Source organism: Saccopteryx bilineata, chromosome 4 (assembly GCF_036850765.1).
Source record: "Saccopteryx bilineata isolate mSacBil1 chromosome 4, mSacBil1_pri_phased_curated, whole genome shotgun sequence".
Taxonomy (NCBI): Eukaryota; Metazoa; Chordata; class Mammalia; order Chiroptera; family Emballonuridae; genus Saccopteryx; species Saccopteryx bilineata.
Window position 1 is genome coordinate 166,672,452 of NC_089493.1, and position 13,221 is coordinate 166,685,672.

The 13,221-nt window shown below is 42.5% G+C and overlaps 2 protein-coding genes across 2 annotated transcripts; both read left to right on the forward strand.

Moving 5' to 3' along the window:
- The first annotated feature begins 2,603 nt into the window (after positions 1-2,603).
- On the forward strand, positions 2,604-7,034 carry LOC136333516 (protocadherin beta-18-like). The gene has a single exon (XM_066272747.1). The coding sequence runs from the start codon at positions 2,778-2,780 to the stop codon at positions 5,163-5,165; it is 2,388 nt and encodes a 795-aa protein (XP_066128844.1). The 5' UTR covers positions 2,604-2,777; the 3' UTR covers positions 5,166-7,034.
- A 2,468-nt stretch (positions 7,035-9,502) lies between these two features.
- LOC136333517 (protocadherin beta-15-like) lies at positions 9,503-12,138 on the forward strand. The gene has a single exon (XM_066272748.1). It carries the CDS (start codon positions 9,596-9,598, stop codon positions 11,972-11,974), a length of 2,379 nt encoding a protein of 792 aa, XP_066128845.1. The 5' UTR covers positions 9,503-9,595; the 3' UTR covers positions 11,975-12,138.
- Positions 12,139-13,221: the final 1,083 nt, after the last annotated feature.

The following is a 13,221-nucleotide window of genomic DNA, read 5'->3' on the forward strand; positions in this document are numbered from 1 at the left end:
TCACCTATGACCATGGCCACTTCCTAGAAATGGTAGTCTCTAAGAACTGAAATCACAAATTCAAACACACTTTTTTTTTTGACAGAGACAGAGTCAGAGAGGGATAGATAGGGACAGACAGACAGGAAGGGAGAGATATGAGAAGCATCAATTCTTCACTGAGGCACCTTAGTAGTTCATTGATTGCTTTCTCATATGTGCCTTGACCGGGGGGCTACAGCAGATCAAGTGGCCCCATGCTCAAGCCAGCGCAACCTTGGGCTTAAGTTGGTGATCTCAGGGTTTTGAACTTGGCTCCTCCACATCCCAGTTCGACACTCTATCCACTGCGCCACTGCCTGGTCAGGCCAAACACACTTCTCTTATTAATCTACATCGTAAGTTCTTTATTGAAGATTTTCAATGACCATTTATATCAATAAGTTCCAAATTTGGTCACAGCCAAAATCTCTTTCCTCAACTGCATCTATGAATGAAAAATCATTTACATAACTATATGGATGCTTTATGGACACATCAAACTCATGTTTTAAATTAAATTTTTTCCTCCCTCAAAACAAACCACCTTCTCCAGTTCTTGACCTTTTTCTCTCTTCTTATCTTCTTATGTTTACTTTATCAGTTAACATCAACACTTACTCAGTTTCCCAAGCCTGGAAAAAAAAGGCTTACTCCTTACCTCAATCCCTTTATGTCTAACCTATCAACACATCCAACATGTTTTATTTTTGTTGTTTTAATGTAACCCCATTACTGAATTTCTAGTTGAGGCCAATATCATCTCCTACCTGTGTTACTGCAACAACTTCTAATCAGTCTCCTGCCTCTAGTGTTACTCCCTCTAATTTCAATTCTGAAACAGGATAATTTTTTTTTGAAAAATAAAAATATGGTCATGGCACTTTTCTATTTAAGACCCTTTAATACTTTTTCATTTCCACTGATGTAGAGTCCAAATATCTTGGCATAACTTATGAAATATTTGCTGATCTTTCCAATCTCAACTCTCACCATTTATCTCTTCTTCACCCCATGTTGAGTCAGTCTGGCTCAGCAATGGGTTGGAATGGGTGGAGGACACCACAGAGCATAAGAAAAGACTACATAAAAGCAGATTTAAAGATGGGAACAGGGGCCTCACAGCCTCAAGAACTGAGAGCCCTGACTTCAAGTTCCTTTTTGTATTTATTGCAAAGCTCAAGGACAGGAGGATAACTTTCTTCTAAGCTATCTTCTAATAACTGCCCTGTCCACATATTTCTCAAGGATGGCCTGAAAGTCCGAATGCCTCCTTCTGCAAATAATTATGTGCTGGCCAGGACAGTGTTCTGTCTTGGCAGGACTTGTTGTTCTGAAGTCCACACTCTTATCTGCGTCATGGAAACATTCCAACCTCAGGCCATTTTCCCACAACCCCATGACTCAGCCACATTGATCCTATCTCAGTTCTTCCAAAACACTCTTCACATTTTCAAACTAAAAACTATCATGTTTTTAGTTTGCCTAGAAATTTAATCTCAGACCCAATTTTTGTTTTCATACTCATCTTTAATATATCAAGTTAGAAGACACTTTTTTCCAGAGAAGTCTTTCCTGTATTTCCAAATTCTGCTTAGATGATTCTCATGTATGCTCTAACAGTAGCATGAACTTCTGCTTTCATGGCATTCATTATGCTCTATTTTACATGTGTGATCACTTCTCTGTCTCCACTTTTTCAGAACGGAAACTATATCTGTCTGTTTACCACTCTATTCCTAATACTTATCAACATACCTAGCACAAAGTATAGGTTCAATAAATATTTGATGAACAAATTATTGATTGGATGAATAAAATATTTAGAATTATGTCTGTAAGACCTGGGTCTACAGAATGAAATTCAGTTCCACAACTAAACTGGAGTCTGATTTATTCAACATTTTTATGTTCAGAAACCGGACATATTTTACTTTATTCACTATTGTTTAGCAATTACTTTCTACTGTTGTGCAATCAGTCTCATATGGAGCATCACAAAATAAATGGTGCCATTAGCCTAAAATGTCAAGCTTCCTCAAAACAACTATTTGCATATACCAGGCTCAGTTTCAGGTGCATGACCTTATTCTTACTGTATTTTCTAAGAGTATTTGCTGACAGCTAAAGACAATGAAGAACTCTGATTGCCCTTCTCAGTTTACCTGTCAACCACTTGCTTACTAAATCAATTACACAAAAGAGTTCTCTTAACTATTTTTAGTTGCTTTATCTATTGTCTTCACAAAGAGATCATAACATATTTGAGGTTGAGGCTGTATATTAAATATGCTTTTTATATCCACCACAGTTCTAGCAGATTGTGGTTTATTGTGTTAAGGGCATCACATATCACAAAGACTGCAATTCAGAAGATAGGGGTATAGGGGGAAATAGAATTGAAATCCATCAATAAACACTTGAGGTAAATTAATATTTTGTCTCAAACTCACTTGACTTAGTTTGAAAAAAAAGAACCTGAGACTGCTGAGTCGCTTGGTGGCGCTGCAGGATAAGCTAGGGTAATCTTCGTTACATCAGAAACCCTGCCTTCCATTAACCAGTGGAACTGAGAGCGCTAGAGAAGCAGGGAGGGAGAAAGAGGTTTCAAAAGAAAGCAAGGCAGCCAACAACACCCTCGCGACAGGATTATAAATCTATAATTTCCAAAGGTTCAGGCTGATAGAGAGGAACAACTCCCAGAGCTGTTTGAGATCGAGTTGAAACGTCTCTGCAAAAAGGCCTTGGGCTAAGGAACCATGGAGCTGAGAGAGGGCGGCCTTCAGCACATAAGGCAAGTGATGCTTTTCTTTGTTTTCTTGGGAGGGTCTTTCGTTTGTTCAGAGACCAGGCGCTATTCTGTGGCAGAGGAAATGGAGACTGGCTCCTTGATAGCCAACGTGGTGAAAGACATAGGTTCAGGTGAGGAAGACCTGGCTGCGCGGGGGGCCAGAGTCATCTTTGATGATTATAAACCATACTTGTGGTTGGATCAGCAGACTGGCAACCTGCTTTTAAATAAGAAACTGGACCGGGAGGCACTTTGCGATCTCACGGAGCCATGTATATTGCATTTCCAGGTGTTACTTGAAAACCCTTTGCAATTTTTTCGGGCTGAGCTTTGGGTCAAAGACATAAATGATCACACTCCCACATTCCTAGACAAAGATATGCTTCTGAAAATCTCAGAAGGTACTGCTCCAGGGACCTCATTCCAAATGGAGAGTGCTCAGGATTTGGATGTAGGAAAGAATGCTGTCCAAAACTACACATTAAGTCCCAATCTTTATTTCCACCTTAAATTACAAGACAGTGACGAGGGCAGAAAATACCCAGAGCTAGTACTGGACCAAGCTCTGGATCGAGAAAAAGACCGTGAGCTTAGATTAACGCTAACAGCCTTGGATGGGGGTTCTCCGCCCAGGTCTGGGACTGCGGTGGTTCGTGTTTCCGTTTTAGATGTCAATGACAATGCCCCAGAATTTGATAGGCCTGTCTATGAGGTCCAGGTACCAGAAAACAGCCCTTTGGGCTCCTTAGTCGTCAAGGTGTCTGCTACAGATTTAGATGCAGGAGTACATGGAGAACTATCTTATTCATTTTCCCAAGTCTCCAGAGACATACGGAAAACATTTGAAATACATCCAATTTCTGGCAAAGTTCATTTAAAAGCGCTTCTGGATTTTGAGTTAATTCAGTCTTATACATTAAATATTCAGGCCATTGACGGTGGAGGCCTCTCGGGAAAATCGACAATTTTAGTTCGGGTTGTAGATGTGAATGACAATCCACCGGAAATAGTCATAACATCTCTTACCAGCACCATACCAGAAAATTCTTCGCCTGAAATGACGGTAGTTGTTTTTAGCCTACGAGACCAAGACTCTGGAGATAATGGGAAAATGGTTTGCTCGATTCAAGACAATCTCCCCTTTCTCTTGAAGCCTACTTTCAAGAATTTCTACACCTTGGTAACAGAAGGCGCGCTGGACAGAGAAAGACAGGCTGAGTACAACATCACCATCACCGTCACCGACATGGGAACACCGAAGCTGAAAACCCAGCGCAACATAACCGTGCTGGTCTCAGACGTCAACGACAACGCCCCCGCCTTCACCCAAACCTCCTACACGCTCTTCATCCGCGAGAACAACAGCCCCGCCCTGCACATCGGCAGCGTCAGCGCCACTGACACAGACGCGGGCGCCAACGCCCAGGTCACCTACTCGCTGCTGCCGCCCCAGGACCCCAGCCTGCCCCTGGCCTCGCTGGTGTCCATCAACGCGGACAACGGACACCTGTTCGCCCTGAGGGCGCTGGATTTCGAGGCGCTGCAGGCGTTCGAGTTCCTCGTGGGCGCCACAGACCGCGGGGCCCCGGCGCTGAGCAGCCAGGCGCTGGTGCGCGTGCAGGTGCTGGACGCCAACGACAACGCGCCCTTCGTGCTGTACCCGCCGCAGAACGGCTCGGCGCTCTGCACCGAGCTGGTGCCCCGGGCGGCCGAGCCCGGCTACCTGGTGAGCAAGGTGGTGGCGGTGGACGGCGACTCGGGCCAGAACGCCTGGCTGTCGTACCAGCTGCTCAAGGCCACGGAGCCCGGGCTGTTCGGCGTGTGGGCGCACAACGGCGAGGTGCGCACGGCCCGGCTGCTGAGCGAGCGCGACGTGGCCAAGCACCGGCTGCTGCTGCTGGTCAAGGACAACGGCGAGCCGCCGCGCTCGGCCAGCGTCACGCTGCACGTGCTGCTGGTGGACGGCTTCTCGCAGCCCTACCTGCCGCTGCCCGAAGCGGCGGCCGACGCGGCCCAGGCCGACCCGCTCACCGTCTACCTGGTCATCGCGTTGGCGTCGGTGTCGTCGCTCTTCCTGTTCTCGGTGCTGGCGTTCATCGCGGGGCGGCTGTGCAGGCGGAGCAGGGCCGCCTGGGTGGGTGGCTGCTCGGTGCCTGAGGGCCACCTTCTGGGTCACCTGGTGGATGTCAGCGGCACGGGGACTCTGTCCCAGAGCTACCAGTATGAGGTGTGTTTGAGGGGAGACTCTGGGACCAGTGAGTTCAAGTTTCTTAAACCTGTTACCTCCAACCTTCCGCCCCAAAATCCTGGAAGGGAGGAAAACCACCCCTTTCTAAATGGCTTTGGGTTTAATTAGGGATTTCATTGTTATTTAAAGCTTTTAGAATGAGTGCTATTTCTTTGTAAAATATATTCATTGTAATGTAAAATTCTTCTGGGTAACTTTACAAAAGCTCAGAAATTTCAAGCTTACTTTCTCCTATTTAAAATTTTATTTCTTGGTTTTAGAGTTAGACGAAGGGAGAAAGAGAAACATCAATTTGTTGTTCCACTCCTTCATGTATTATGTGATTCTTGTAAGTGTCCTGACTGGGGATCATACCCAAAATTTTGGATTATTGGGAGGAAGCTCTAACCAGATGAGTTACTACTAAACCTGAGCATTCTGCTCTTCTTTATATTAACTGAAAAAGCTGAGGAAGCTAGAATATGTTTAGTCTTTCTTACAAAATGCAGCCTCAAATAATTTATTTAAATACAAGGTTGAACAAAAGTAAAGTTACAGTTGTTTGTATGGAGAATAATACAATAATTAATTAATAATACAAGAATAAACTGTGTGTTTTGCATATGCACAACTATGAACCTACTTTTGCCCTACCTGTATACAAATAGCATTTTTCCTTCAAGTGTAATTGCACACTCAGCTCAGTCATATTCTCTGAGTGTTCTAGCCTCCAGATGTCTCACCAAAACAGTTTTAAGATGTTTGATAGTATTATTATAGAAAAAATGTGTGGTATGAATAAAAACATAATTGCTTTATCATACACTTATGTTGGTTTTTAATGTTATCCAAGATTTAAAAATATATAATCTATTGTTCCATTCTTTTCTGCCATATATTTGAAAGAATTTTTTCTCCACTTAGGTTTTTTTTTGAGGGATAAATATTTTGTGAACTGTATATATTGCTGGTAGGTGGTGTTGTATTAAAATAAATTCTAATCTTGTCTGGGTTAAGGTATAGATCCACACCTTTTGTCTGAGAACTTCCAGGTACCACCCAGGAGAGATAGTTACTATTAGATGTTTGTTCTATTTTCCTTTACTTCTCCTGACCATTATTGTTTGATCCAGTAATAGACTCCTGATTAAAGCTGAAATAGTTACATTCTCCAAGCCCTTAAATTGGCAATTAAGATGTAGTTTTTCTTTTTTTCATTGTTTGTAACTGGAAAATATACTGCTAACAACAATTGGGGGATATTTTATAGCTTCATATTCATTTTGAAATATCCCCTAATTTTTGTGAGCAGTAACAGATATTAAACATGGGCTGAGGTAGCCATGTTTATTCCTGTTTGGACTGACAGCACAGAATCACAGGTAGATGTGGAGGAAAGAAGAGAGGAAGAAAGGGAAGGAAAGAGTAAAGGTGAGAAGGAATAAGGGAGGGGAGGAAGCAGAAACATAAGAAATGGTAGAAACTGACACAGCTACTTAGTTCTAGACTTATCATTTTCTGATTTTAGAGTGTAAGTCCCCAATGTCTAATTGTTCTTGAGTTCTGCAATAAGACTTTAGTTTCCTAATAATAAAGCTTTTTTATTTAACCCATCTTGGAGCAGGAGTGACTACTGGAAACCAAAAGAGACAAGAAAGGTAGATGCAGTCTTGAGTGCTCAATTAGACTATGTAGCAGCAAACCCAAGTCTTTTGTTGCATGCTTCTAATATTAACTTGATCAATGAATGGAATAAAAAATGTACAAGCTTAAAGATAACCAATTTATATTAGAGAATTTTGTTATAAAACTCAATTTCAAAAATAATTTGAGTTCTTTTGTGTTAAGGTGCCAAAGAACTGTAAAACTTAGTATTGGCAACACCATTTTAAAGAGGAAAAGTCAGGCATTGAAAGAATAAAGGTTATCTGAAGAACTTCCTTTCCCTTTTTCTAAGAGACAATGTTTGCATATCCTCCACAGATTTTACCTCTTCCTCCCATCCTGGAATCCTTTTTTTTTTTAGATTTTTTTATTTATTTATTCATTTTTATTAGAGAGAGAGGGGAGAGAGAGAGAGAGAGGGAGAGATAGAGAGAGAACAGGGGGAGGAGCAGGAAGCATCAACTCCCATATGTGCCTTGACCAGGCAAGCCCAGGGTTTTGAACCGGCGACCTCAGCATTCCAGGTCGACACTTTATCCACTGCGCCACCACAGGTCAGGCCCATCCTGGAATCCTGAGAGTAACATATACCTCTAGACAAAGGGATAGGAGATAGACACTAAAAGATTTGTGAATGTCTTTGATATGTAAAATGACATCACTATTGTGTTACCTTGTAAGTTTTAATATGTAGGCATGTTTTTTATAGATCCTATAGACAAATGTTATAAGCTTGTTAATGCTTGATTATTGTGCCATATTCCCCTTCCTTCCCCCCCCCCAACCTGTATATGATCAAGTCTATATAACTGGCTTCAGGGCTATTTTCGGGGCACACGATTTGGGTCAGCTATACCCCGTGTAAGTCATATGCAGCCAGCTTATTAAATAAGTCTCCTCCTAAAAATTCTTCTGTATCCTGCTTTGGTGTCTCTGCATAACCTGCAGAATTAAGGTACAATACTTTACAACATTTTCAACAGAAAAAAAATGCTACAAAGGGTTTTCTGGACAGGTTTCCCTCCATTATTTTATGTGCCTCAGGACCAGTTTTTAAAAGTAACACTGAAATTGTTATTGTTTAGGTATCTATAATTTTTCTCAGGATCATCATACCCTCCCTAGCACCTATTCCTTTTGTGAACAGAATGATTTTTATCACTTATTGTAAAATCTTCGGTAAATAATGCAATTTATAGATTATATGGGTTGATTCATGATTTCATTAAGTAGTATTTGAGTGACAAATGCTCTATTACTAGAAAGCCTTTTGAAAAAATTTAAGCTTCCTGCCAAGTCTACAGGCTTAAAATTTTCTCCTTAAAAGAGAAAATTTTTCTGAGAGGTGACAGATGGGAATGAAAAACTAATTTTGATCAATTTACTCAGTGATATAGATAACAGTTTCTATTAATTTTTCAAAACTGTATGGACATTAAGGGCACATTTTCTTACATATTTAATTTTATAATAAAGAGTTTGAATCTATGACCAAGATCTATGAGGAAAATTATCAGATGTAACTGTAACTAGCATGTTCTTATATTTTCAAGCCTTACTTAAATTCGTTTCACTATGTAAAGGAAAATATTCTAAAGTAGAATGTCAAGTTGAGTGATTTATACCTTAATAGAATTAAACCAATAGTCAACATAATGTTTACACTTGGCCCATGCTGTTATCCCAGTTAGCCAGGCAATTGGAAAGCCAAAATATGTGATACTATTATTTAAACAATATTAAAATATTAGCTACAGTGTGGTGTCTGGATACCCTAGGTCCCTGACCCCAAAGTATTTTTTTCATCCTTAAAAGAATTTTAGTCCCATTTTAAGGTGACAAGATCTGAATCTATCTGCAAGAGCTATATGAGTTGCTTGCTAAAAATGAATTGTAGTCTTTCATACTTGGAAATAAGTTTAACCTGCTCTTTTAGGTGAACCTAACTTATTTTCTTCTGCGCTCTAGTTTTTATTGTAACTTTACCCCTTTATCTTTGTGATCTTGACTTTCCCACTTTTCAAGATCTCAGTGAATCTTAGCTTCAAACTGTATGTGTCTTAGTTTTAGTAATAGATGTAGGTGCTTTCCACAAATTGTAACAGTCAATACAACAATGCTTACAGAGTTACTGAGATATTTGCCTTAGACAATATTTAAAAATAAGTTATCCACCATTCCTTAAGCTATCTATTTAGTATGCACAATAAAGCATTTGTAGCTGGTCTATCACTTAAGTTTATACTCCTGGAGTATGTAAATGAATCTCTTCATGTACTGTGCTGACAGTGTGTTTAGCTTGATTTTTTAGGAATAGACTGATAGCAACACATCTTGTTCTACTCAATCCCTTTCCCCCCAGAATATAGACTATACGGTAGAGTAGACATACTGTGAACTCCAGGACAACAAAGAAGGTGTTTGTATTCCTACCACTTAGTATACAGCCTGACATAAGTATGAAATCAGTTAGTTTTGTTGAACAAAAAAATAAATATAGGTAGCTTTGTTCTTGCATGGTTTCCCAAAGTGGCTGGCGCCATTTCCATAATCACAATCTCACAGGAAAATAGAAGTTACCATTTTATTTACAAATCACCCTATATATAATCCGTGGTGGTTGTTTTGTGTGTGTGCATAAATCTAAGCAAGTGGAATACGTTTAATAGCATTTCCAGCAAACTAGGTTTAAGAACAGCACATGGTGGCGCTGTAAACCAAGGCTGCGAAAAACGGAGCTGCGGAGGGTTCTTGTTCTGACAGTCATTACACAGATCTAGCTAAGAGAAAAGGATTCTTAGCAGAATTACCTTGTGGCAAGGATTGACTCCCAGGATAGACTGCTTAGGGACCCAACAATCACAGGACCCTAAAAGGTTTCTGACACTGGAAAAATGGAGACTGAAGAGGAGCGCTTTCCTACACTAAGGCAAGTCCTGCTTCTCTTTGTTTTGCTGGCTCAGACTTGTGCAGAGCAGGAAGGTTATACTGTCGCAGAAGAAACAGAAAGTGGTTCTTTTGTGGCCAATCTAGCAAAGGACTTAGGGCTAGAGATAAGAAAGCTGTCTCTGCGGAGGGCTCGGGTCATTTTTGACAACAACAAAAAACATTTACAGCTGAACCTTCAGACCGGAGATTTACAAGTAAATGAGAAACTGGATCGGGAAGAACTGTGTGGTCCCACTGAGCCTTGTGTGCTGCAATTCCAGGTGTTACTGGAAGAACCTTTGGAAGTATATAGGTTTAAGCTTTGGGTCAGTGATATAAATGACAATTCACCTGTGTTCCCAGAAGCAGAAATGATCTTGAAAATCATGGAAAATACTCTTCCAGGGACTGTGTTTTCCCTGAAAAATGCACATGATTTGGATGTAGGCATCAATAATGTTCAAAATTATGCCATCTACCCCAACTCCCATTTCCACGTTCTTACCAGAAATGGTAGTGAGGGCAGAAAATACCCGGTGCTGGTTCTGGACAGAGCTCTAGATCGAGAGGAGCAGCCTGAGCTGAGGTTAACTCTCACGGCAGTAGATGGCGGAGCTCCTCCCAAATCCGGCACTGCCCTGGTCCTCATTGATGTTTTGGATATCAATGACAATGCTCCTGAGTTTGTGCAGCCACTCTATCGTTTACAGATCCTGGAAGACAGTCCTCTGGGAACCCTTGTTGTCACTGTTTCCGCTAGGGATTTAGACATGGGAATAAATGGTGAAGTGTTCTACTCATTTCTTTATGGTGATGAACAAATTACTAGGACATTTGCACTTAATGAGCTCACAGGAGAAATCAGAATAATTAAAAAACTAGATTTTGAAAAAATTGTGTCATATGAGGTGGATGTTAAGGCGTCTGATGGGGCAGGTCTTTCTGGAAAATGCACTGTTATAATACAGGTGCTGGATATAAACGACAACGCCCCGAAACTGACGATGGCTTCACTTGCAAGCTCCATCCCAGAAAATTCCCCGGAAACCACTATAGCTCTTTTCAGTCTTCAAGACCCAGACTCTGGGGAAAATGGAAGGATGGTTTGTTCCACCCAGGAAGATGTTCCTTTCATGATAAAACCTTCCCTTGAGAATTTCTACAAGCTGGTAACAGAAGGACCTCTAGACAGGGAAAACCAGGCGGAGTACAACATCACCATCACCGTTACCGACTTGGGGACCCCCAGACTGAAAACCCAGCACAACATAACCGTGCTGGTCTCTGACGTCAACGACAACGCCCCCGCCTTCACCCAAACCTCCTACACGCTCTTCATCCGCGAGAACAACAGCCCCGCCCTGCACATCGGCAGCGTCAGCGCCACTGACACAGACGCGGGCGCCAACGCCCAGGTCACCTACTCGCTGCTGCCGCCCCAGGACCCCAGCCTGCCCCTGGCCTCGCTGGTGTCCATCAACGCGGACAACGGACACCTGTTCGCCCTGAGGGCGCTGGATTTCGAGGCGCTGCAGGCGTTCGAGTTCCTCGTGGGCGCCACAGACCGCGGGGCCCCGGCGCTGAGCAGCCAGGCGCTGGTGCGCGTGCAGGTGCTGGACGCCAACGACAACGCGCCCTTCGTGCTGTACCCGCCGCAGAACGGCTCGGCGCCCTGCACCGAGCTGGTGCCCCGGGCGGCCGAGCCCGGCTACCTGGTGAGCAAGGTGGTGGCGGTGGACGGCGACTCGGGCCAGAACGCCTGGCTGTCGTACCAGCTGCTCAAGGCCACGGAGCCCGGGCTGTTCGGCGTGTGGGCGCACAACGGCGAGGTGCGCACGGCCCGGCTGCTGAGCGAGCGCGACGCGGCCAAGCACCGGCTGCTGCTGCTGGTCAAGGACAACGGCGAGCCGCCGCGCTCGGCCAGCGTCACGCTGCACGTGCTGCTGGTGGACGGCTTCTCGCAGCCCTACCTGCCGCTGCCCGAAGCGGCGGCCGACGCGGCCCAGGCCGACCCGCTCACCGTCTACCTGGTCATCGCGTTGGCGTCGGTGTCGTCGCTCTTCCTGTTCTCGGTGCTGGCGTTCATCGCGGGGCGGCTGTGCAGGCGGAGCAGGGCCGCCTGGGTGGGTGGCTGCTCGGTGCCCGAGGGTCACTTTCCGGGCCACCTGGTGGACGTCAGTGGCACCGGGACCCTGTCCCAGAGCTACCAGTATGAGGTGTGTTTGAGCAGCGGCTCAGGGACCACCAGCGAGTTCAAGTTCCTGAAATCTGTTGCCTCCAACCATCCTGAGTCTGTGAAGGGTGGAGAACACTCAAATTTTGTGAATAGTTTTGGATTCAATTAGGAAATTGTTAAATTTTCAGAGCATTCAAGAGGAAGGTTTGTTCTTTCTAAATATACAGTCTCCGTTACTTTTTTTGATCTATATAGAATTTCTTTTATTTTTTTTACTTCATTTTCATGGTTGAGATTAGAAACTTTTAAATATATACTCATATTTCATCTTTTTTCATCATTTCCTTTTTGATTAGGACAAAGAATTGCAAGTTTACTTCATTACTAAAAAGTCTGAAATATTTATTCAATTTATTAATTTTTCATCATCAACCACTATTGATTTGAAAATGACCCCAGCACCATTCTCAGTTTAAATGTCCAGAAATATTTTTAAAAATCTTTTTGATGTTCTGGTTTCTTAGGAGACATGCATGAAACAGATATAACGAGTTATTAGTATATCATTAGTTTAATGTATTATGCCTACTTGTCTTAAATTTTTAAATAGAGAAATGTCTGCAAAAATTGCATGTGTTTGTTTTGCAGTAGAATTAAATAGAAAAAATCCTCTGCAATTTCTTCCATATTTGAAAGATTTTCACCTCTTTTTGTCAACCTCCAGTATATGATATATATGAGTATTATTTTTAAAATTAAATGCACTGGGGTAACATTGGTTAATAAGATTATTTAAGTTGTGAGTATACATTTCTATGATACATGATCTGTACATTGCATTTTGTGCTCACCACCCAAAATCAAATCATCTTTCATCACCATGTTGAAAGAGTATTAGATTATTTCCAAATATTTAACTAATAGATCCTACCTCATTCATTTCTGGAAACTTTTCTCTTCAGTAGATGTCTACTGTTGCAGCCATTTTTATTTTAATGACCCATCTCTTTTTGTGATTTCAGTCAGACAAGGTGGTAGACGTTGCAGATCCAAGCTGTGCCAATCTGATTCTGTTTTAAAAAATGGCTCTAGAAACTACGTATAAAATAATCTCTTTGTTAGAAACTTAACAAGAACATGATAGTGTTGGGTAAATACATGGAAAGAAACATAGAAAATCAGTCCACTTAGAGACAAGAAGGAAAGAGATGTCTAAAAAGCAATCTCATTGTACATTCCCTAGCCTCCCCCCAAGTCTACTTTCTCTCTTGGGTTTTTGTATCTTTTTTTTTTTTTTTTTTCTGAAGCTGGAAACAGGGATAGACAGTCAGACAGACTCCCGCATGCGCCCGACCGGGATCCACCCGGCACGCCCACCAGGGGCGATGCTCTGCCCCTCTGGGGCGTCGCTCTGCC

Coding starts and splice junctions, on each gene's coding strand:
- LOC136333516 (XM_066272747.1), top strand. CDS start 2,778: ATGGAGCTGAGAGAGGGCGGCCTTCAGCACATAAGGCAAGTGATGCTT.
- LOC136333517 (XM_066272748.1), top strand. CDS start 9,596: ATGGAGACTGAAGAGGAGCGCTTTCCTACACTAAGGCAAGTCCTGCTT.